The sequence below is a fragment of the Mauremys reevesii genome, linkage group 1 (genome assembly GCF_016161935.1).
Source record: "Mauremys reevesii isolate NIE-2019 linkage group 1, ASM1616193v1, whole genome shotgun sequence".
Classification (NCBI taxonomy): domain Eukaryota; kingdom Metazoa; phylum Chordata; order Testudines; family Geoemydidae; genus Mauremys; species Mauremys reevesii.
Genome location: NC_052623.1, coordinates 268,630,826 through 268,654,984, shown reverse-complemented (window position 1 = coordinate 268,654,984; position 24,159 = coordinate 268,630,826). Strand labels below are relative to the sequence as shown.

General features: G+C 50.4%; 1 protein-coding gene and 1 long non-coding RNA gene across 2 annotated transcripts in view; one reads left to right on the top strand and one right to left on the bottom strand.

Moving 5' to 3' along the window:
• LOC120372158 overlaps positions 1 to 19,683 on the bottom strand; it is a 58,805-nt gene extending 39,122 nt beyond the window's left edge. Inside the window, exons 1-5 of the long non-coding RNA XR_005584747.1 lie at positions 19,511 to 19,683; positions 15,776 to 15,934; positions 14,995 to 15,202; positions 13,846 to 13,970; positions 11,463 to 11,587 (exon numbers count right to left, since the gene is read on the bottom strand). This is a non-coding gene — a long non-coding RNA (uncharacterized LOC120372158). The remainder of the gene's footprint in view (positions 1 to 11,462; positions 11,588 to 13,845; positions 13,971 to 14,994; positions 15,203 to 15,775; positions 15,935 to 19,510) is intronic.
• RPS19BP1 (ribosomal protein S19 binding protein 1) lies at positions 19,038 to 23,764 on the top strand. The gene is made up of 4 exons (XM_039488971.1): positions 19,038 to 19,193; positions 19,303 to 19,428; positions 19,960 to 20,057; positions 21,655 to 23,764. Exons 1-4 carry the CDS (start codon positions 19,142 to 19,144, stop codon positions 21,793 to 21,795), a joined length of 417 nt encoding a protein of 138 aa, XP_039344905.1. The 5' UTR covers positions 19,038 to 19,141; the 3' UTR covers positions 21,796 to 23,764.
• The last annotated feature ends 395 nt before the right edge of the window (positions 23,765 to 24,159 follow it).

Below are 24,159 nucleotides of genomic sequence, written 5' to 3'. Positions count from 1 at the left end.
CTAGTTACCCTCATCTGCCAGAGATCACACGAGTCAGTAACTGGAATTAGAAACCAGAATTCCTGAGTCCCAGTTCCTTTCCTCTAACTGTGTGACCACATCACTTTCAGTTAGAATGGCCCCTTGGAAAGGGAGTCATCAGTCACATGTTCAGAACCTAGCTCGCTTAAGAACAATTTATTGTGCTAAATACTCCAGTGATGGGCATGTTAGAAAGCTGATAGCAGGGATGAATTTGACCTAATCTGATCTGTGATTAACTCCCTACATTTCCAAACCTCCTCTGCCAGCTTCCCAAGTCACTGTGACTCTCTCTCAGACCTCCAATCCTGCAACCAGTCTCCAAGGGTACTTCTGCAACTCCAAGGAGGCAACAGGCTACCTGGGATTCCTTGGAAGCAGAAGTCTGGAGGTTAGAGCAGCGGAATGGCACAAGTGGCTATGTGCAATGGCATTCCATCCCTGTACACGGGTTCAAATTTAGATTTTGGTCCCAGGTGGGAGGAGTTTGGAGTTCTCAGAACAATCCTTATATTAGGGAGAGATTGTCCCCCGGGTTCTTGAGCAGACTGATGGGGCAGCAGGGAGCCTCACCCACCCTGAGCATGCCATGTGTAAACCACATTAATCCAATGTTACTCTGTCTCCTTCTTGTGGAGGCTGCAACTGCCTCCAATGGAACAGAGATGCTCCTTCAGCTCAAGCAATATAGGCTTATTGTTATTAGCTCTAGAGTTCAAACCTCACAGATGGCCCATCCTGGGGCTCTGTCATCAGAGGACAGATACTCCCAGCCCTGGCATTTGGGTGAGCACAGGGATTGCTCCCTCTATGTCTCCTGGAGCGCCTGCTCCCAGGCACACCAGGCAAAAGGGAGCAGACTACACCATTCTTTGCCATAGTGTAGCCCGCACACTCCCACTCCACTCTAAGGGGCTTGGACAGGGATGGTGCCAGTTGTCCCCAACCTGGACCAGTGCCTACATGGCATAACGGGATCCTTAATTTGCATCCCCAAAACATGCTGTAGTTCAGCATCACAGCCAGTCTCTGCTATGAGGAGGCTCAGGACCAAAGAAGGAAAGGAGGAGGAAAGAGAAGAGTGAAGGGAAGCAGAGAGACAGAGAGATGAATAGTAGCCTGCAGAATGAAAACAACATTGCCAGGCAGTGCAGGATCTGAATTGCCTGTGACAGGCAGACCCTCTCTGCACCTGGGATTCAGACACAAGCTTATTTTCCTGGTTTCTTAGAGAGACAATGAGTCCTGACTACCTGTCAGAACGTACCCAAGATATGTCACCAGCGGACAGGGGGCCCCAGGTGTTCCTGCCCTGTGCAGCTGACACAGGTATGATGGCTGAGGTCATGGGCAGCATTTCCCAGAGACAGGCAGCAAGGCACAGAGGGAAAAGTAGCAAGCCCAGAGGCAATGCTGTGCCAGGATTCCTGTTGTTTGATAAAAAAGCAGGACAGGTTTGTGGATGGAATGACCCAGTCCTGCTAGTCTGAGGGAAGGGAAATTTCAGAATGTATCGTGCCTTTGGGCAGACACACCTGTGCTCCATCAAGACCTGGCAGAGCCACCACCAAAGATAATCACTGCTCTCTCTGGCCAATTTTCCATAAGCCTCCTGTGCACTCCCCATGGAGTAGCTAGGGTCAGGCTACTTCTGTGCCCCCAAAAACCAGCCCCAGCCTTAGCAGAGTAATAGCCCCCTGCAAGAACACGCTGCAGCCCCATCATGTTACTCACTTCCAGAAGTCCTAATAGTGTCCTTTGCCATGTCCCACTAAGCCAGAGACACAAGATCCTCACCAGCCAAGGTCCAGGTGGGAGTGAAATTCTGCCTGGATGCAAAGGCCTCTCCTAGAGCCCATGCTCTTCCTTTTATCCCCTACAAGGTCCAGCTGTCTGCTCCTCCCACCATGACTGACAGCTTGCACCCAGCTCCCGGGGTGTGGCAGGGCATTTGCCAGGAAGGGGCAGGGTAGATCACACCTGGCCCCCATGGGAACTGCCCAGGTAGGAACCCACCAGCAGCTGCCAGCCTGTTCAACATCACAGGTAGGGTCAACTGGGTCCCTCTTCCCCCTCGCCAGCGATCTTAACCAGCGCTCGCTCAGAACGCTTCGCGTTTGCCTCATTACCGTAACACTGGAAATAATTGCTGTCAATTAAACAGCGCTATTTTTGCTGATTTAAAAAATAATCGAAATTTAATTTACACTAATGATTTAGTTACACAGGAGACTCGGCATGGAAACGAGACAGCGTCAATCAAGGCTCAATTAGAAAAGCCGGAAATAGGCTGCATGGGAGATTGCGAGGGTGGATGGGTTTATTTCGGGACTCCTCTAGGTTCTGGCCAATCTTCTTCAGACCATAGTCAAGGGGGAGCAGAGTCATGGAAACTTTTGCAACACTCTGCACAGCCTGGTGTTCACTCCCTTTATCATCCAGGCGTGCCAGGGCAGCTCTCTGCACACCCCTCTCCCGCGGCCCGGAGAGTGCACAGGGCTCTGACCCCACTCTCCCCATCACACTGCCTGCTACCAGGGCAGGGGAGGGGCCAAAAACTAGGTGACCTGCTTCTCCTCTACCACCCCCCACCAACAGCCTGGCTGTGTCTCTGGAATCAAAGCACTGTCAGCATCAGCAGCAGGCAACGTGCCCTGACAGGGAGTGGGAGGCAGTCTGGGGGTCTGAAAACGAGGAGGGGGCCTAGTGAGTCATTCCCTCCGCTGCATGCAAACACACACACACACACACACACACACCCCTGCGTGCACGGCCGCATCCCCCGCTGAGCTCCGAGAAGGGGCTGAATATTCTCTTAGGGCTTTTTCAGAACCACTGAAAACAGCACGAGAAACTCCAGCCTCAAAGTCTGAATCTCCCCAGCAGAGCCCATCTTACAACTTTCCCAAGGACAAGAGAGAACTGGTGAAGGAGTGTCGGCAAAGCAGCCTGCAAGTGACTTGTTTCTGACAGCAAGGAGGGGAGCAAGCGGGCACTCCTCAGCATCAGGGTGCACATGGTGCACGGGGTTAAGACGAGGTTGATCAGAAGTCCAACGAGGGGAGGATTATCTAGGCTCAAGGCCAGGTCTCCACATCGTTGCTATCTCCACATGGCAAAGTGGGTGAGCAGGACACAGGTCAACACATGCTGTCACTCATGCTCCTGACAATCAGGCCAGCTCAGATTCAATACACCCCAAGAGTCATGTCTAAGTATGTCCAAGGCGGGGGTATGGGCAAAACCCCAGCTCCACACACGGAAAGCCAGCAAGGTAGATCTGCCCTGGGAAGGTAACAAGTGGCAGCATCTGGGGGGAGAAGGTGCAAAGGGAATCTCATGCTGGTGGAGGGTGCCTCGCGGCCCTGCTCTGGAAGGGTCACCATCAGGGCGACGAGGGGAGCCAGGGTTCAAGCCAGTTCAGTTCTTGGCCTGTCTGCTAAGGTGGACAGCAAGGGGGCTCCCTCCAATGAGATCCTCTCATGGTGCATTTTGTGAGGCAAGCATCTGCCTAGCAGGAACTGCATTGAGACCCACCAACTCATTTCATTGGGAATGAGAGGCCTCGAGGTGAATACTCCGGAGCCCCCCATTTCCAATCTCTCCCCTGCTCCTGTTTCACCACTTAGGGGATGCCTACACTGGATTCCAAGGTGTGGTTGCAGCACGTGAAGACGTACCCAAACCGGCTTCGATCTAGCCAGGACGAGTACCAATAGCAGTAAAGCCACAGCAGCCTGGGCTAGCTACCCATATGTATACTCCGGGTCCCTGGTGGGCTTGTACAGCCCGGGCTGCAGTCCATGATGCCACAGCTTCACTGCTCTTGGTACCCAAGCTAGCTAGATTATGTCTACACATGCTGCAATCACACCTCTGATTGGAGTGAGGACATACCCTTAGTCTGGGATTATTCAAAGTGGGACCATGGGGCATATTCCTTAGATTACAACTCTCTGTTGTTTCGAGAGGCAAATGGTTAAATCTTCACACTCGGTGAAACCCCACTCAGGTAAGAAATGGCATTTCTGTTACCCCTCTGTGTGATGCAGAGAAAAGAATGGCCCAAGCGCACTCCCTTAAAGAGAGGGGTGGGGAGAGAGAGCCAGGAATCATGAGACATAATGCCGGACAGAGATTCCGTGCTAGAGATGCCTGGTTCATCACTAGAGTAAACAGGATGTCAGTGGGATAACGCATGGGGAATAGGAACGTCTGTCTGAGAGGCTACTTTTCTCCATCTCAATATCCTTTCTCCTTCTCCTTCTCTCCTGTTCTTTGCCCCACATTCTCTCCCTCCCTGCTTTCAAGCACTCATTGGTGCATTTCCTCTAGAATGCTGTTTATTTTAAACACCTGAACAGAGCCCTTCCTGTGTCACAAATCCATGAGCCGTTTCTTTTCCTTTTGTATGGCCTCACCTGCTACTGAACTCATCAAACCCATTAGAACAGCAAGGAACCTGGCAAGATGCCACCTCTCCCACCAAGGCTGATCCAGGCATTTCCCTTGTCACTGCCCTGGCCTCTGTTTGCTTTAGGGTGTCTCTCCTGGCCATGCCAGCCGGCGCCATTCATGTGCCACAGTGCTAGCACCTAGCAGATCTCTTTCCCCACTGTTCCTCCCCCACCTGCTTTCTATCTTCTCCTGGCGGGAGCTAGGACGCCAAAGGCCTTTCCTTCTCCCATGCCCCATTTCCAACCAGGGTTCACGTTTTGGGGATACTGTCTCCCCAATGCAGTGACTTGGCTGATCGGAGGATGGCAGGGCTCAGATCTCTGCCTCCTTGGGCCCTTGCTCACCCACCCATACCACCCTGGAGACACTTTGCATTAACGTGACCCTCTCAAGGCAAACGGGGAGGGGCCTCCACGGTGGGTCCCAGCGAACAAGCCAGCAAATCACTCATGCCACCGCTCACTCTAGGAGACAGAGAAGGGTCAGCTCTTCACCTCCCTAGGCAGCACATGTCCCTGCCCCCACTGGAAATCTATCCAACCGGGGCAGCCGGGGAGGGAAATAGGGACACAGCTTTTAAATGCACTGCAGTAGAAGAGAGCAGGACAGTCTTTCGGAGGCATGGAGTGGGAAGGAGACTGTCTCTCCTAAACAAAGAAGCTGGCATGCATGGCAATGCTTGAGTCCAGATCTGCCCCTCCTGAATCTGGGGTCTCCCCTGGCTGAGCTACAAGCCCACAGGGGATATTTATCTCTTTGCCCCGTTCCACAAAGGACTCTGTACACAATAACCCACTGATCAATGAGCCTGGCTACCACAATACAACCCCTCACCGGATCATCTACGACCCATTATTTTTTTACTTATACATTTATGAACAGATTTCTTAGGTCACAGAAGAAAACAGAGACCAAATCCCAGCCCCAGCGGAAGCAGCCAGAAGGCCTTCTGAGCCCCTTAACTGGGAGGGGCGGGGGAGACATCACATGGGCAGCTGCAGTGGTACAGGGGACCTATTTGTGAATCAACCCTTCACGCGTCATTGGCCATCAAAGTTATTAGATTTTCAGTCAACAACCAATGCAGAGATGCACAATTTCTTCTTTTACAGTACAGTGCTCTACTCCTGTCTCACCTCTCTCGGCATTCCCTTCCCCCACCCCCAGCTCCCTCAATGATCACAACTTTCAAGCAGCATCTAGGTTCGTTGTGAAGCCGGAAGGCGGACTAGCTCGAGGGGACCCAACCGCAGTGTTTGACAGGATGAGGGCCCCACTGAGAACCAATCAGCAGGGCCTTTTCACCCTCCCCCATCACGCAAGCACAAAGGGAGAGCGCAAGGCACTGAGAAATGATCAAAAGAAACCCTGTACTCACTTTACGCAGAGTACCGCCAGCATGTGGAACTCACTGCTGCAGGAGGCCACCAGGGATGGCAGTCTGGCTGGGAGTTTATAAGGGGAGGTTGTAACGCTTCTGTAATAGTATCTACTCCCTCTGGTAAGGGTGCTGGAACCTAGCACTTCAGGGTGGAAGCCTGCGGGGCTCAGTAAGGATTTTCCCCTGGCTGCATTAGTGGGGGGCGGTGGGAGAGTGGGAGGGGTTCACTGTCCTCTGAAGGACCAGAGCTGGTTCTTGCTAGACTTGGTCCTCTGGACTACACGGATCAGTGGAGACGCCATCCTGGAGCAAGCCACTATTATTAGGAGAACTTCAGCACTGCCCCAGCGTTCGCTGGCGGGGAATGTTCGGATCTGAGGGTTTCAGTTACCTGGACTTACTCGACAGGGCTTCTGAGGAGAGCCGCACAGTCCCACCTCTTCCAATTCCCCACCCTCAAACTCCAGTTGCCATGGCGACGTTACTGACAATTTCAATGCATAAACCCAAATTTGCATTTTAATAGGACACAATTAGAATGCTGAGATAAACGAGTCTTCCTTTCTAAAAGGTAACACACACACACACACACACACACACCAGATCACAGAAATATGCCATGCAACTGAGCACCACACACACACACACATTCATCTTTGGGCCACCTAAGTTTGGAAGTTGCTTCCCATTCAGTTCCCCCTCACTGAAAGTTGTCCGCCTTCCCGACAGTAAAAGACAGCGCCGTAACACAGATCTGTGGTGCACCCAGGGCAAGCTGTATGCATGCTCTCTCAGGGTCTTGCCATGCTGTGCACTTCCTTGCCCCCACTATCCATCACGGTCCTGCCACTGCATGAGCTTCCTCACTCCAATGCCGCAGCTTGGTTCAGCCACGGCATGAACATCCTCCCCTCGTGCGCCACCACAGCTCACCATGGCATGGATTTCCTCCTCGCGGTTCCCATCACGGCTTAGCCATGGCATAAGCCCCCTCACCGCTCCGGTGGCATGGCACGGCTCAGCCACAGTGTGAGCTTGCTTCCCCAGGTGCATCAAAATGGCCTAATCATGGTGCACTTTATCACCCGCATGCCTATCACAGCTCCAACACAGCACACAGTTCCTCATCCACCCAGCACCCAATGCACAGCATGAGCTCCCTCACCCCCAGATCATGCCCCAGCTCAGCCATGAGGTGCACTTCCAGCCCAGCGTCAAATCCACACCAGGAGATCCCTCACCTCTGCGCCCCACAAGGAGCTAGACATGTGGGATGATCCTCTGCACACTGAGCTTCCTAACGCTACCACTCCTTGCTCTGACACTCGGTGGCCACATTTATTGTCACTGGGTTCCCCTGAACTGCTGGGACGAGGAAGAGACACTGGGTAGCGATCGCCAGATGTTTTCAGCAGTGGGGCAGGTAGTTAAGAAAGAGCAGGATGAGGTGAGAGAAAGCACATATCTCCATGGCATCTCCATTTACTTCTGCAGTCAGAAAAAAAACACTGTATAAAATAACACTGTATAAAATAGGAAAGCGGAAAATGAATTTCTCCTGCCCTTGGTGCAAACTAAATTCAAAGCAGGCAGGTGGCTGGAGTGAATAGACAGAGAGAGAGAGAGAGAAATAAATTAAAAATAAAAAAAATAGGAGAGAGAGAGACAGAAAGGGAGGAAAACAAACAAGTGAATCATAAAGGCTGCAAACCGCCTGGAAATTTCATTTGGCTTTTCAATTGGAAAGTGACAGGACGCCTAGGTGGGCGGGGGAGACCGAATCGGAGAGAGGAGAGAATGCCCAGGCTGAGACAGGAATGGCCCAGAACACAAGTGCAGCCTCATCCAGGCCTGGTGAACCCCAACATCCACAAATACTCCTCCCCGCCTCTCCCCCAAGGGAGGAGGAGGGTGGATGGTAACCAGCGTGCAAGCTGGCTCATTGTGCCTGGCTAGGATGTCCCAGCAAAGCCCCCAACACTAGTTGACCTGTTTCAGAGGCAAGTGCCACAGGCAGGCAATGCTGGAAGGAGATAGCTTGTTTAGTGGGCACAGGGAAGGAGCAGAACCACCCGGCGGGAAGGGAGGCTGGGACTCCAGAAGAGTGAAATATTCAGGATTTCGTTAACCCAAAAAGGCGCCCAAGCAAGGCAAGGCACCCACAACAGGCATGGGGGGGCGCTGTGCCAATGGGGTGTTAAACGCAGGTGCCTCTCTGGCCCAGACAAGGCCCTGCTGTGAGGAAGCTCACGCTGCTCAGCCCTCAGCTGGCACTGATGGGGCATTGCTGCAAGGAGCTGTTTCTGTTTATATGCTGCACACACACACACACGCACGCACACACACATGCACGCACACACCCTCCCTCCCTAGCCCAGGACACTTTCCCTCTGGATCCGTGCCCTCTCCCTTATTCCTACAGAACTCTTCCCAAAAGGCTCATAAACCATTTCAACCACTCTCTCACCAGTTGCAGTTCCCTGTCTGCCCAATGCGCCTGACCATTTGTTAAACGGCAATGCCCACTCTGCCAATTAGCTCTGCATCATTAGCTAGACGGCCCCATAGGGCTCATCCCGCCGCCGCCTCCTCTATGCACTGTGCCTGCTGTTCTCCCCGTCCTCTTGACACTCATTACGATCCCCAAAGCGATGCTGTCGTCCCCGCCCCTTCCCCAGCACCTCAACTCAGGCCCGCTTGGAAGGGGTGAGAGGCTCTGGACCCTGTCCCCAGAGTAGTCCAGTCCCAGGTTTGTTTGTGTCAACAAAGCACTAGTGCAGACCATTTAGGGACGTTTCCATGGCAGCACGGCCTGCCGAGGGGAGAGTCTTAAGCAGCTGCAGGTTCCCCCTAGGTAAGGTTTCAAGTGTTACCCATCTGGGCTGTGCAGAGACAGCCCTCTCTCCACCACCTGCCCAGCTGCTGACCCCATTCAACCCCTCTGCCCTCCTTCATTTGCTGGAATCCGGCGTTAATTGCGCCATGCTGTGACAGAGCGAACGTTAATGCGGCCTGGCACTTGATCAAGCGGAGTGGTATTCTGTCTCCCCACTGGCACTCTCCCAGCACAAGTGACAGGGGCAGCCGCAGCCCTGGGATCTGCAAGGCACAGGAACTTTGACGGTGTCCTTCCCCAGTCACGGGGGGCAGCCAGGACACAAGTGGTCACCACAGAGTGCTGGAGTTTCACTTCCCATCCCTTCCATATCTCTCTCCTTCCTTGATGTACACACGTGCAGCCATGTGCAAACAGTTACACGTACAGACAAGACACATGCACACCCTCAGATAGACACATGGACACCAACAACCCCTCAAACTCCACCCAGGGCCAGGTACAAAGTCAACACTGCCACACATTGAGGTCCATGCAAAGCCATCCATCCTGATCCACACACCCATCAATGTGCAAGCACATGGGCACAGAGACCCTGCTGATAAGCAAGCATGTTCGTTCACACACAGGCTAGGTCTATGCTGTCTATTATTTGGGGTGTGACTGGAGCTCGAGCAGACATACCGGAGCTAGCTTTTGTCTGGCTAGCTTGGGTATTGAAGCAGGGAAGCCACCGCAGCATGCACGTCAGCCTGGGCTAGCCCTGCGAGTAATTACCCAGGGCTCTGCAGGGACTCGTAGGGCCCAGGCTGAAACGTACACTGCTCTGGTACACAAACTAGCTGGATTACAGCTAGCTAGCTAAGGTATGTCTGCTCAAGCTGGGACTGTGGTACAGACCTAGCCATACTGGAGCTTGCTTGTGCTCTTACACTGGTGTAAATCAGGACAAAGGCAACCGAGATGGATGGAGTTACACTTAGTGAGATAAGAACCAGGCTCACAATCCCTCGCGGGATTGGTGGTTTTGTGAACGGCTCTCTCCTTCCTTTGTTCCTGGCTTCCAAGAGAACAAACCAGCAAGGGAATCATGTTACCCCCCACATGACCACTTTCATTCTCCAAACCTCCTGCCAGAACAGCATATTGCTGATTCACAGCTTCTTGGTCACCCTATTCCTGCTCCTAGAGCGTGGCCAACAGACTCTTGGAGCTGGAGATCCCTCTGAGGAGAGGAAAGAGGCCATGGGGTCCATCTCCAATCTGGGGCACAGGGAGACAAACTGGGGAGGGTGTGGAGACAGGGAACTCAAGGTTAGAACAAGAGGCATCCCAGTTAGAGAGGGAAAAGGCAGAGACAGCATTTCCGCTCTCCTACTTCCCTTCTGCAGAACCTATCCGTCTTTCTTTTATGTAGGAAGAGAGAAGGTCAGAGTGTGCCACAGGGCAGTAACACACTGCTAAGGATGGGGGAGGGGAAGAAAGGTACAGAAGGAAGGCAAGAGAAAGAGAGGCAAGGCTGGCTTTATGATCTGTGATGATTCCAGCTGCTGGAAGGGTAGAACAAGTGATGAATTTTCTCCCTCTCCAGTTCAGGTACCAGAGGGGCAAGGTCAGGCCAGGCTGTGAGCTGCAGAATGAACACAAGATCCCAGCTCCCTCCCTTCTCCTCAAAAAAAAACATGAGACGCCAAGCAGTTTATGCTGGAGGCCGACCCTAGTGGAAGGAGCAAGAGGCAAAGAGATGACAGATCAGGAGAGAGGGAATCAGAAAAGGAAAACAAGGGGCAGGGGGATGTAGAGAGATGGACAGAGAGAGGAGATGAAGAACGGAGAGAATGAAAAAGACAAAGGAGAGGAAAAGGAATGGCAAAGACAGGCAGGGAGGTTACATGCTGTGTTTGGGAAGTGAGACATACAGATGTGGGGTATGCCACGTATCCACACTGGCGTCTGCCCCTCGTCGCAGGCAGTCCTTTGTCCCTTTAATTGGATGTCCTCCCTTGTGTGTGCGCACGACAGACTCTAAATGGGTGTTTGGGTCCCCGTGCTTGATCTCACTAATCACACTGTTGGTTTGGTAATAGAGAGGGAGCACAATGCTTACAACTTGGCTCCATTTCCAGCTAATGATTCCAGCAATGCAGTGGGATAGGAGTAGTGGGCACAGAGCAGGCCCGACCCTGCCAAGCACAGACACGCAGCTCATCCCGCCATTCTTCTGCCCCCGGCCCAACACTCTGCCCTAGTACTAGGACTCCCTGGAGGTCTCACAGAGCCCAGGCAATGCACTGCTGCCTTTTGCTGCATGTGTGTGTGGGAGGGGCAATCCATGTGAGTCCACTATACAGAGGTGGGAGCAGTAATCCAGGTCTGAGTGCTAGCTAGGGACTCCAGGCAAGAACTGCTATTGTAGTTGGTATGGAATGGGCACTGCTGAGAGGAAGCTCGCACCACCGCACTCCAGGATGGGCACTGCTGAGAGGAAGCTGTGCTGCAGGGGTGCTGGCTAGTTCAAGACCCCGCTGGCTATGAAATAATATTCTGGGGCGTTTACAAAAGGCAGGATCTGGTCACGGGAACCCACAGGCAGCCAAGATCACAAGCCTCCCTCCATGCGACGCCTTACTGACGACATACACAACACCGAGGTGGAAGGAGCAAAACCCAGAAGAGGCCAACCCTGCTCCTGCCCTCCCCCTCCATTCCCAGTAAGACCCTGGCTTGAGGTGGGCCCTCCACTTTAACAGCAGCAGCCCGGCTCACCTGGAAATCCTGCCTCACAGCGACATCTAGCGGCGAAGGGGCTGCGGCTCCACGCACCAGTCCAGCTCAAAAGTTTCCAGCTTGGGGTTTTTCTCCCCCCTTTAACCTATTATTTGTTTCCTCACCTTCAGAAAAAACAGAGGGGGGAAGTTACAGCTCCCGACAGCCTGCTTCACGCTGTCCCTAGCAAGGAGAATAAGGAGGCAGGGGGGCATTACTGGGAGGAATTAGCTCAAATCCTCAGCATCTGAACCCTTGTCCGGGACAACGCTACCCATGGAGCCAGTGTGGGCTCCCCAGCGGGCAGTGTGCTCACATTCAGATGCAGCCGAAGTGACTTAAATAGGAACCTTAACTGCCGGGGCTGACAAACGATACCCCCTTGTTACACCCCCTGGGCAAGCCTGTTCAAAGACCTGTCAGCGAGCCATGGCACAACCTCAGTGGGTGAGGCTGGGGTAAGTGTCGTCCCTAAGCACACAGCCCTGCCTCCCACTTCCACCCCCTGACCCAGCGAGTCTCCCCCAGTGTTACTGACTGTTGTCTTCTTGGCAGCGGCCCAGCTGGTCTGCTACCCTGCCTTCCCCCAGGGCTTAAAGTGTAGGTGGGGAGGCTGCAAGGGGCTCCAGACCTGGCAATAATCGGGTAGGCCAGGGGTGCTGGAACAATTTGTATAGTGGAGGTGCTGAGAGCCATTAAATCAAAATGTAAACCCTGGATATAATGGAAACCACTTGGCAGCTCCCACAGCACCCCTAGTTTCAGCGCCTATGGGTGGGTTGCTGCTGAGGGATGCACTTGAAGCACTGTCTTAGCAAAACTGCTGATCCCAGGTTATGCTAAACCCCCACTTCTTTCAAACACTGTAAGCACTGCCGGCCCCGCCTGCCGCCCCGGGCAATTTAAAAGGGCTTGGGGGCCCCTGCCGCCACCACCAGCAGCAGGTGGAGCTAAAGCGGCTTCCTGCCCGCCCTCGCTCCATGTGGCACACCACTCCTGGAAGCAGCTGGCACATCCCTGCAGCCCCTGGGGGGGGCGGTCGCTGCGCGCTGCCCCTGCCCCTGCCCCGAGCACTGACTCTGCCATTGGAACTGTGGCCAACGGGAGCTGCAGAGGCAGCAACCAGAGCGGTGTGTGGGTTGCTTTTGAGAGCTGCTTGAGGTAAGCGCTGCACCCCTCACTCTCTCCCATACCATAACCCCCTGCCCTGAGCCCGCACTCAAACTCCCTCCCAGAGCCCGACCCCTCATCCCCCCTGCACCCAAACTTCCTCACAGAGCCTGCACCCCTCACCTCCCCCGCACCAAAACTCCCTTCCAGAGCCTGCACCCCTCGCCCCCCCCTGCACCCAAACTCCCTTCCAGAGCCTGCACCCCTCGCCTCCCCGCACCCAAATTCCCTTCCAGAGCCTGCACCCCTCGCCTCCCCGCACCCAAATTCCCTTCCAGAGCCTGCACCCCTCGCCCTCCCGCACCCAAACTCCCTTCCAGAGCCTGCACCCCTCGCCCTCCCGCACCCAAACTCCCTTCCAGAGCCTGCACCCCTCCCCATCCCGCACCCAAACTCCCTCCCAGAGCCTGCACCCCTCCTGCACCCAAACTCCCTCCCAGAGCCTTAGGCAGGTATGGGGGGGTGGAACTTGGACTCATTCTGGGCACCACCAAAAATTATACAAACCTGCCACCCCTGGCCTATCCCCACCCTGCAGCTACCTCAAGGGCCATCTTCACTGGGCTGGCGGAGACTCCCCTCCCATCCCCAAGTGATTATCTCCAGGCCTGGCAGGGGGAGACATGACCCACCTTCAGTCACTGCAGCAGCACTATGGGGAGGCCAGGCTGCTGACAGCATTGCCTTAAGCAGGCAGGAGTAGCAGCACTACTGCACCCCTGCCCTGCACTGAAACAGCTGGGACATCAGCAAGGAGAAGTGGCTGGGGCCGCCAGAGCTGGGAGCAGTCGCTTGTCCCTCTCACACCCTGCTCTGCACAGTGGCCTCTAGTGGTAGGAGAGCAGCACTGGAGTTGCAGCAGCTTCAGGACTGCAACCCCCTGGGACTTGTTTGTAAAGGCTAATCCAGTCCAGGCCTAAAGCTCATCCAAATTGGCACAGGGGTTAGGAACTTGCTACAGAGCCTATCACTGGTTTGAAAATGGCCCAGTTTAACAATAACTGACCTCATACCATTTAATAAGAGCACGTGCAGAGCATATTACTCAGCTCTACCACAGCATGTTTCATTTCTATATCTCAAAGCACTCCCCATTTAAGATAAAGCCATCCCTGAGCTGACCAGACTCTGGTTCTGTTATCAGAAGCCAAGTAATCCCAAAGCTAAGTGCCAGGGCAGGCTTCCAGCAAATCTCTCTTGCAAAAGAATATACCATTAAATGCACTCAGTCCCCTCTTTGGAAGTCCCTGCTTCCACTGGCACCCATCAGCACGTCTCCAACCCTGGAACATTTGAGAGGCGAGTCTGTCTCAGACTGTGACAGTATCGTTCAGAGTCCTGAACAAGAGAATGTGGAAAGTCAAGGAAATAAAGTCAAACAAAATAAAGGAAAGAAGGAGAAGGTTAAATCAAAAGTCACAGATGAGTAGAAGGAAAAAGGCCAAATCTAAACCAAAAGAGAGACTAGTCGAAAGGGCAAGGGCAAGCCTAAAGCCAAAGGGAAGAAAAGGAGAAAGGACAGTCTGAATCCAAAGAAGAAAAAAGGCCAAGGCCTAGAAGTCAAAGGGTAAAATCCTGATCCCACTGAAGTCAATGGCTAAACTCCCATTGACTTCAATGGGGTCAGGATTTCAACCAAAGAAAAGAAGTTCAGGGTGTTAACAGAGATCCAGATGACTAGGAGGCAGAATAACCACCTCAGCAAGGTTCAAACAGTCTGCCCTGTTACCCATTAAAGTGAAAAAAGTTAGGCCTCCTTAGCCTTTCAATATCGATAAGTGTTTCTGAAGTTCAGAGTTGAGATGCTCTGGAAGGCACTTTCAGAGTGACGTCTAGAGGTTCCATTACACTTGGAAGTAGTGCTGACTCTATCACTTCTTGGTTATTACTGACACAGCACTTGCTCTGGTGTAACTATGCAGGACCTTTCTGTGCTCCCAGTTCCTATCAACACTGCAGCACTTAGAATGATTGTGTGGTTTATGGCACGGGCGTTGAACTCAGGAGCACTGGATTCTGTTCCTAACTCTGTCACCAACACCCTGGATGAGTCACTTAATCTCTGTCCCTCTTCAAATGGGGATAAAAATACTCCCTTACTCTGTTCAGACTGAATGCTCTTCAGGGCAGGGACTGTCTCTTATTACATGTCTGTACAGCACCTGGCACAATAAGAAACTGATTTAATCTTAACGTGAGCCATAGAGATTTGTAGAAGCAATGACATTAGTGACATGCAGACTCAGTGGCTTGGTACAGAATGGATAGCACATAGTGCAGGTGATATGACTTTGAAAATAGAAATGAAGTAAAACAAAATAATCCAAACCAGAATAAAAGGTTTTCTGACCAGCAGAACTACCTCTGCACTAGATGTGTTCATAAACACGAACTGAAGAATTGGCTGGCATTTGTTCATATTCAGGGGAGGAAAGCTCATTTTTCAAAGACGTGTCACGCAGTTAAAAGGCCAGAATGCCTGTACGCTTGGAGAACAGCAACACAGTGATCCATAGCTCTTTGGAGGTAGAGTCACTTCAGCACAAACTGCTTCAGGTTGGCAAATACACCTAAATATTAATAAGGGCAGAGTTGGCTGTAGGCTCATAAAGTGATGTTATTCCAATGGAACAGCGTAATATTGTAATTAATGAAATGGTGCTGCTATTTAAGGCAAAGCATATTTCATATTCTGCACATAATGTACCAGTGCAAGGGTAAGTAACTATTACATATTGATTTAAACATCCATATCTCTCACTTTCTGAGGAACAAATATAGATATACCCACCAGTACTGCCAACCCCACATATTCAAAATTCATGAGTCAGGCCTTCAAAACATCATACGATTGGCTTTAAACAATTAATTTAAAAAAATAATAAATTGCAGGGTCTTTTCATTTGTCTTTATTTTTTCAGTTGGGCCACATCTGCTTTTCTCCACAACCATGAGGGCTAGAAACTGACTTTTTTTACAGAATGAAAGCTGTAATCACCTAACTAACTCCAGGAGCTGGGGCTTTAAGAAAAACACCAAAATATCATGAGACCTGCTATAAAATGATCGGAGTTAGCAACACTGACACCCTGCTATAAGATTAAAAACCTCTGTAGGGTGAAAGTTATTAAAAAGATGCTTACTGTAAATGGAACAGAATCACATAGAGGGAACAGGAAGCCTGATAGGAAAATTCTCAAATGCCTTCCAAGACCTATATTAACTGGATGGAGAGTACCACATTAGGATAGACAAATCTGAAACTTCAGCAATCCATCCAGGAAGGAAACTTTCCATTTGCCCTAAGAAGTAAAGCAGAAAATTAACATGATAATATGGAAACGCTGTGAGTTATTTGAAAGTTAGATCAACCTATAGGGTGGGACAATTCCAACCTTACAATTGAAAAAGCCAAATAAAATATGGATGTGTGTTGAGTTATTTGATTTAAATCAAACCATAAAATGTGAATATTAGCTGATGAAAGCTGCGGATGGACAGCAAACCTCTCAGGAGAAAAGACAGTCTCAGTATGAGATGCAGGACATGCATTTTTTTCAGTAAAGTTAGATGAGTCAAGCTATAAGCTAGTGACTTATTTGGAAGTTGTACTTTTTAATGAGTACCATTCTGTTTTCATTCCACCTCAGAAGCATTTGAAAAAGCAATTGCACAGATTTTTGAAGGGTTGACAAAGTGCTGAATTATACTGGATGAAATTTTAATATGAGCTGGAGAACATAAAGAACATAATTAAATACTGAGCAATTTTTGCAAATACCAAGACAAAGAGCCCTAACACCAAACTTTAAAAAGTAAACTACTGGTCCAACAGAAGCTATGTAGGACCTAAACTGAGCAAAGGTGGCTTAGCTGATTAGGATAAAACAAAATAACAGTTCCAATACACACTCCACAGAGAACTAAGGCACACATTTTTGTCAGTGAGGGCAAGTAATCATCGGAACATACTCCCAAGGTGGATTCTCCATGTCTTGATGTCCTCAGATCAAGGCTGGATGCCTTTCTGGAAGATATGTTTTAGTCAAATGCAAATTATTGGGCTAAATACAGGGGTAATTGGGTGAAATTCTATGGCCTGTGATCAAACTAGATGATCTAACAGTCCCTTGTGGTCTTACAATCTATGAATCTATGGGCACATCCACACTGCAATAACAAACAGCGGCACTGAGTCTTAGCGTCAAGATCAGTTGACTTGGACTCATGGGGTTTGGGCTGCGGGGCTAAAAATTGCAGTGCAGACATTCGGGGCTTAGGCTGGACCCCAGGTTCTGACACTCGACTTCTTAACAGGGCTTCAGAGCCTGGGCTCCAGCCCAAGCCCAAATGCCTACAATGCAATTTTTAGCTCATCAGTCCAAACCCTGCAAGCCCAAGTCAGCTGATCTTGGTCAGCTGCAGCTGTGCTGCAGATCTTTTATTGCAGTGCAGTTGTACCTTATGAATGAACAGTGATTTAAGGGGATGATAAACTAGCAAAATGAATTTAAAATGTAGAGATGATCAATGCACTTTTAAGGGGACTGCTGAAAAAACTATATGGCTTGGCATTTGGGAAAATAGACAAAAACTTGATTCCTCGAGGAACAGAAAAGGTCATGAGAAAATCTGTGTCAGTGAGTGCAGAAGCATGACAGGAACCATTGTAGAATCATTACAGACACCAGCATTGCTAAGGCTGACAAGTCCAGGCACCTATGAAGGGAAGTCAGAACATAGTCAAGAGGAACTTTAGCAGTCATGCCTGGAGAAAATCTCCCAGTTACTAACAGGACTGAAATACACTATAATGAATTAATGACAGGACTTTGGAAAATGTTACATCTATTGACCATGCTGATAGCTTACTTCCTTGTTGTTTTAGGGGGATGTAAAGATAGATCTCACATGGAGCTGACTGTGCTAATGGGAAGCCTCTCAGCATGCCCATTATGTACTAAAAAGTTTTAGAAGTATAATGAAAGTGCTGTGCCTTCTTTTCAGTCAGGCTGACTCCTGAATGCTCATTACACAAGCCCATAACAGTGGGAACAATGCTCTCAGCCCCTGGTGGTTAAGAGAAAAGTGGAAATGCTTTGCAGGCTTTGTCTACACTAGCACTTTTGTCTGTAAAATATTTTTGCCATGAAAAATAATGGAAGCAAACTTCTAGCATATCTTCCCCCCGCACCCCACGCCCCGTGGGGCCTTAAGAGCATACTTGTCAAGGGAGCATAAACCCCTCCCCTTCTTCTCTCATGGCATCTTGTTGCTACCAGCATTGGCTAAAAATCAAATAATTTTGTGACCACCTATTCAAATTATGACTAAATTTAGAAGAGAATAACATCGTCTCTGTCAGGGGGTGTTATATAAATAAGTAAAATACTAATGAATAATAAATATAACTTTTGGCAAAGTTAAATTCTGTGCCTCTCAGGAGTCAGACTGGGATTTGACCCAGTTGTTTTGCGGCTTGGTCTGGAAAATCATGATACCAGGATATTCTTTTCATTATACTTATTATTTCCCCCGTGGCAGCACCTCCAGGCCCCTAGCCCCATTGTGTTGGCTATATACAAATAAGCCAGAAACAGTCCCTGACCTGAAGAGTTTGCAGTCTCAGTATGGGGGGGGGTGTGGTACTAGAGAGACAAGGTGGGTGAGGGAATATCTTTTATTGGCCCAACTTCTGCCGGTGAGCGAGGCAGGCAGAGCAGAGCTCTGCAGCAGGCCCGCAGCAGAAGCACCAGCTAAGGATGCTCTGATGACTCGGATCCAGGGGCGGCTCTAGGAATTTGGCCGCCCCAAGCACGGCTGCATGCCGCAGGGGGCGCACTGGCGGTCGCCGGTCCCGCAGCTCCGGGGGACCTCTTGCAGACGTGCCTGCGGAGGGTCCGCTGGTCCCGTGGCTCCGGTGGAGCATCCGCAGGCATGCCTGCGGGAGGTCCACTGGAGCTGCGGGACCAGCGGACCCTCTGCAGTCATGCCTGCGGGAGATCTGCCAGAGCTGCCTGCCGCCCTCCCGGCAAAATGCCGCCCCAAGCGCGCGCTTGGCACGCTGGGGTCTAGAGCCGGCCCTGCTCGGATCAGGGCCCACACGCTGCTGCCAGGCGCAGAGGTTTCCAGGGAGCCCCGGTCGGGGCAGGCAGGGGGAGGAGGCGGGCGGGGTCACCTGCGTGCAGCAGGCTGCTCCCCCCCCCCCCCCAAAACTGGCAGCTGGGGGGGGGGGAAGAACCCAGGATGGCATCTGGGGGGGAGTGGGGTTTCCTGCCCTTGGGCCTCCCCTCACGCTGCTGGGGGGCGGGGGGCAGGAGCTGCCCCGCGCTCGCTGCCTCCACAGAACCCGCTACGAGAGACCCCCGACCGCCCTATGCGCATGTGCGGGACGGGGAGTCCCGGTGACTTTCCCGCGCATATGTGCCGGAAGTGTGGCACGGCTGCCGGCGGACCGGAAGTGTGGCAGGGTTGAAGGAGGAGGCGGAAGCCGGCTCCATGTGGGCAGAATGTCGGCTTCCCTGCTGAGGAAGGGGCTGGAGCTGCTGGAGACGGCGGCGGGTGAGCGAGCGAGCGAGCGGGCGGGGCCGGGGGAGGCGAGGCCAGGCCTGAGCGGGGCTAAGAGCCTTCACCTGCGCGGTCACATTAACTTTCTCCCCCCCGCCCCCAGGACACCAGCCCGGGCTCAGCAGCCCCCAGCAGCGGCCGCGCAAACCCCTGAAGAGGAAGAAGGCGGCTCGGGGTCCTGGCAGGGACACGGCCACGGTCAAGGGCAAGGTCACCAAGTCGGCGATAGGTGACTGAGACCCTCCCCGCCGCCACTACCCCACGTTGCTTTGCTGGTGGGAGGGGGCTGCGCACAGAAACCTGGGACTCACTCCGGGAGAACCAGCTGGTCTGAAAACACCCCGCCCCCGGGGCCCTGCGGAGAAGCGGGTGGGGCGCTATCATCCTATTCCATCTTGAGTAGGAGGACAGCTCTCTCGGGGCTGCCAGCTTTGTGGGGGGAGCAGCCGGTTGCATGCAGGTAACCCTACCTCCTAGCCCGGCCTGCTCGTGACCAGGGCTCCCGAGGAACCTCTTTGTGCCTGGCTGCACCACGTGGGCCCTGATCACAATCATATCACCATTACCTTGCACTTCTCATGGATAGCCTGTCCCCATGACTCCTAAAACAAAGTTTTGATGCACCCGGACACACACTCTAGCAATAGTGTCATACCCCGGCCTGGTTGGGATACCCCCACCTGGCTCTCTGTACTCTTCATCTAGTTGTTATACAATACACACTTACAGAGATGTTTTGTTGCTCTCTGCCCTGTCCCAGAGGAGTATCGGAAGCACCAGGCTGTGGATCACTTGAAGAAGAACTTGCAGTACATGAAGAAGAGCCAATTCACTGCAGACAAAACCATCACGCAGCAGGCAAGGGAGTCTTGTTTTTGTTCCCTAGAATACCACTAAAGGGGAAGTGGCTTCCATGGGTCCTTCACCTTGGAGACTGGTTAACACCTCTGGCACAGGTCAATGCTAAAAATGAGTGTGGGTGGTAGCTAATGTTGGCCTTAGAATTTTTAGGTATGTTTACAAAATAACTTACTGCACCACCACCACCCCCAGATCCCAAAATGATCTATAATGATCACACAACTATGCCCAGGGCCAGCTTTAGGATTTTTGGGACAATCCACCAAGATGATTTTGTAGGGCCTATTTCCCAAAACTAATTGTACAGAAAAATGTGTATTTTGGGGTATCCAATAGAATCTTCTATTATATAAATGGAGTCAAGAATTCTGGGTTATTTTCATTTTTCTCCCCTTAATGATAGAATTCAGGGTAGCTGACAATGTTAATATCATCATATAACCTTACTCTCTTCATTAAAACTTCTCTTCCCTCTCTCTGACCCATTTCTTCCCCACAGTCCTTGCCCCCTTATTCAGACCTGGTTTTCTTTGTGCATCTACAGCCCTCCAGAGCTGTCTTTAATAGAACCAATGAGTATATGTCATGTTGACCATTTTAAAAAAAGTTGTTAATTCTAGGTGCTATATGTGGGGCCCCTTGTGAGATTTTGTTTTGTTTTCCTATCACTTAAAATGTTTCTTTCTCATGTTGATTTTTAAAGACCCATACAACTAGGGAATCTACTGAAACCGACTACAGTCTGTCAGGTGTAAAAAGTAAACGGGGGAAAAAAGGAAATGTTTTGCTCGGTTTCCTTTATAGCTGCTGTTCCCATGAAAGGTTTGAAACGAGTACAAATGTATTAAGTTGATGATGTTTATTTAATACTTCAGCATATATAGTGTCCTATGTACTAGTCACACAATTCCTCTAAGGGAGGGAGGTGGCATCCTCACGTTCCAGTGGGAGAAACTAAGGCTTTACCAACACTGTGTAGGGCATTGGTGTTGCAGCCAGGTTGAGAACACAGATTTAACTTTATCTGTCCTGTGTGTAGCCCACTAGACTATGCTTCTCCCTCTCCCTGTTGAGTTGTCCTACACGCTACAATGGCTGTTCAGCAGGGAAACTGTTCTGCTGCAGGCAGTTCACCAGTAACTCAGAAGCAGTTCACAACACCTTGGGTAGTACTTCCCACCCACCTGGGAAATATATTTTGTTGTTTGTCTTCAAATAGTTGGACTCATGCCAAAACCAAAAGGCAGAGAACTAAGCAGACGAAAGGGATGCTGTAAATCACCAATTCTTCTTAACAAAATGTGTGATGAGCTTTCAGCCCTAGCAGCTGGTTTTGGCTTCAAAGCCCTCAGTCTCAGCTCTGTTGCTGCTATCTTTGACACTAGTCCCAAAAACCCAAGTGGAATCTGCTGCTGCCCCAAACACAAGCTTTTGTTAACCCTAGTAAACATCTGTCTTAATTCTCTGCATTGCCAGGACTGGAATAGCAGGGGGTTATTGCAGTTTGGGATGAGAATTACTTGCACAGTAGTTTATACTGTCTGGGACTGGATTAGCAAAGGCTGTAATAATCTTTCTTTCTTATTTTTTAAAGGTTCTTGACCAGAATAGGGGCAGGAAATCTAGAGACCGTCCCCCAGAAAAGCCAAAGAAGAAATCTGAAGGCACTGTCTTCACGGAGGAAGACTTCCGGAAGTTTGAGAGAGAATACTTTGGGCGAGCTGGAGCAGTGTGATGAGAAGTCTTGCAACTCCAAGCTTTCCAAAACTGAGTGTTCAGAGCATGGGACTGACCCTGTCCTCCTGTTTGGGATGGGAGACCAGGGGAGTGCGATTATGCCTCTTGCCAGCATATGTTTAGATGTCACGTCCACTGCAAGACTTAATGTCTGTACAGAATTTGTTAGTTGCTAGGATGGGATGGGATGCTGTAGACTCAAAAGCATCCAGGGAGATCATGTTGTTAGGGTGCATCATATTTCCTCTACTGCCCACTTCCAGCCAGCACCTCACTCGTTCTCTTGGAGTAGAGCAGACTCTTCGTTCAAGCCAGATGCAAACTCTGCTCCTCTGAGGCAGGATCCTTTTATCCATCTGATCTGGAAAAGACAGCTTAAAATGGCAGGTCTCAGTAGGGGAAGCACAGGAGATGACTTAGAGCTGAATTGTGGAGCAGCTGGAACAAATTATCAGCAAAAGGAAGGATGCTCTAGAAAGGAGATGTGAGTACTATTCAAACCTCTGTTTAGGTTATGATCTCCATCAGGCAAGGACCTTCACTTTTTTTCTCCTTGGGTAATGCCATGTATGCTTATGGTGCTTGATCAGTAGTCACTGTGGCAAAGAGTGTACTTGCTTACCTCTGTGGTGGAATGATTATTCCAGTAGGGTGGGATTGGCAGAGGTGACACAGATCATTCAAGCAATTCAGGCACAATTCTTTTTAGGCTGACTTAGGGCTATGTGAAAGGTCTCTGTTCCCTATGTTACTATATGGGTATTTTCTACTTTCCTTCTTCAGACTGCTGAGTGGAAGTGAAATAACCCTTCTGTACTGAACTCCTCCTAGCCTTCCCTCCCACAGATCTCCTTATACAGCTGGTAGTTTACACTCAAGCCCATTAAATCAGGGTACTAAACACATGGGGGTGGTGTTGCTCCATAGTACAGCTGGCCCTAGTATTAACCCACATCAGCTCCTCTGTCCCAAACCTGCTAGGTGTGGCTATCTGTCATTTCCCCTGAGAATATCCACCCCTCCCTGCCTTGCAAACACCACCAGCTGGTGAAGGTGAAGGCAGCATACTGTTGAGACCTTTTGGCTAGTGATTGTGATGCTGGATCAAGGGGAGGCAATTCTCTTACCCAAAAAACAACGCTAAATGCTTTGGATGTTGCAACATATAGTTTGGCCAGCAGGTGGGGAAGTTGATTTTTCAGAGACATTCATCCATTTTGCTACGCCTATACAGGTACAATGTATTTCTGGAAGGTTGGTGACTACGTTAGTGCCATCTGTTATCCATCCAAAAAGCAGGACCCTTGTTCTCCACTTGAAAACAAAGGGGTAAAAAGAATGAGTGCCCCAAAAAAAACCCCAGCCCAAATATCAATTACATGAATCATTGCCTCCTTGTAAAATAGCCTGGCTGAGCTGAAATGTCAAGCAGTCCTGTACACTCTCTTCCCTTTAGTCTCATTGCAATTCCCAAATTTGTTTCTGTTGCTCCTCTTTCCTCATTGGTGTGTTTTGTCAGCCACTTGCCTGCAATACACAGTGACACAATAGACAGAGTCAGGGAGGGTTTCTCAGAAATGCCAGTTTTGGGAAGTCAAGATATTACTGAAACAGGCAGCTGTAGTGACAAAATAGTTAAGCCTGGGCATTAATGTTCCTTATTGTACATGTTGCTTGGAACTTGTGTAAGAGGATGGAGAGGGGATTTCTCAATTACTCATTTCTCTCTTCTGCAGACAGACTAGAGCAGTGCAAAGACCAGTTCCCTTTTGTGCATGTTCTTGGTGCAGAAACAAAAAGAAATGTATATGGCAATGAGTAGCTTTTCTGGTTTTTTTAACTGTACTTTGAATTTGTTTCAAGAAGTTGGCTAGAGTAAGTTTAAAGAGCCATTTTTAATTTGCCATCTTGTTTAAAATAAACTTGTCATACCTACTGTGATAGTAGTGGAGCTGCTCTGTAACTTACGAATATGTATGTTGACATGGTTATTGGGGTGTTTACTGTATGAAAATTAGTTTAATAGAAGCAGGAAATAAAAGAACTTGAAATAAGCCACCCCTCCATAGGGCTGAGCCATCCGATGGGACGCAACTACTATAGGCTGGAGGGAATAGCACTGTCTCAGGTTAGGAAGGAAGGGTTGGGTCAAGGGGGCTTAAAAACTAGGCCTGGGCAGCCCTCTCCCCCTCAGCAAGCAAACACTGAAGGGTTGTCAAGGGACCATGCCCAAATGTTTATCTTTTTGAGGACTTTAGATTTCCTCCTTTCCAGCCAACTTGCAAAACTAGTTTTATCCAGAGGGGCCCAAGTCTGAGAATGAAGTACAAGAAGTTTGGCCATTTAAAAAAGGGCTTCCTCA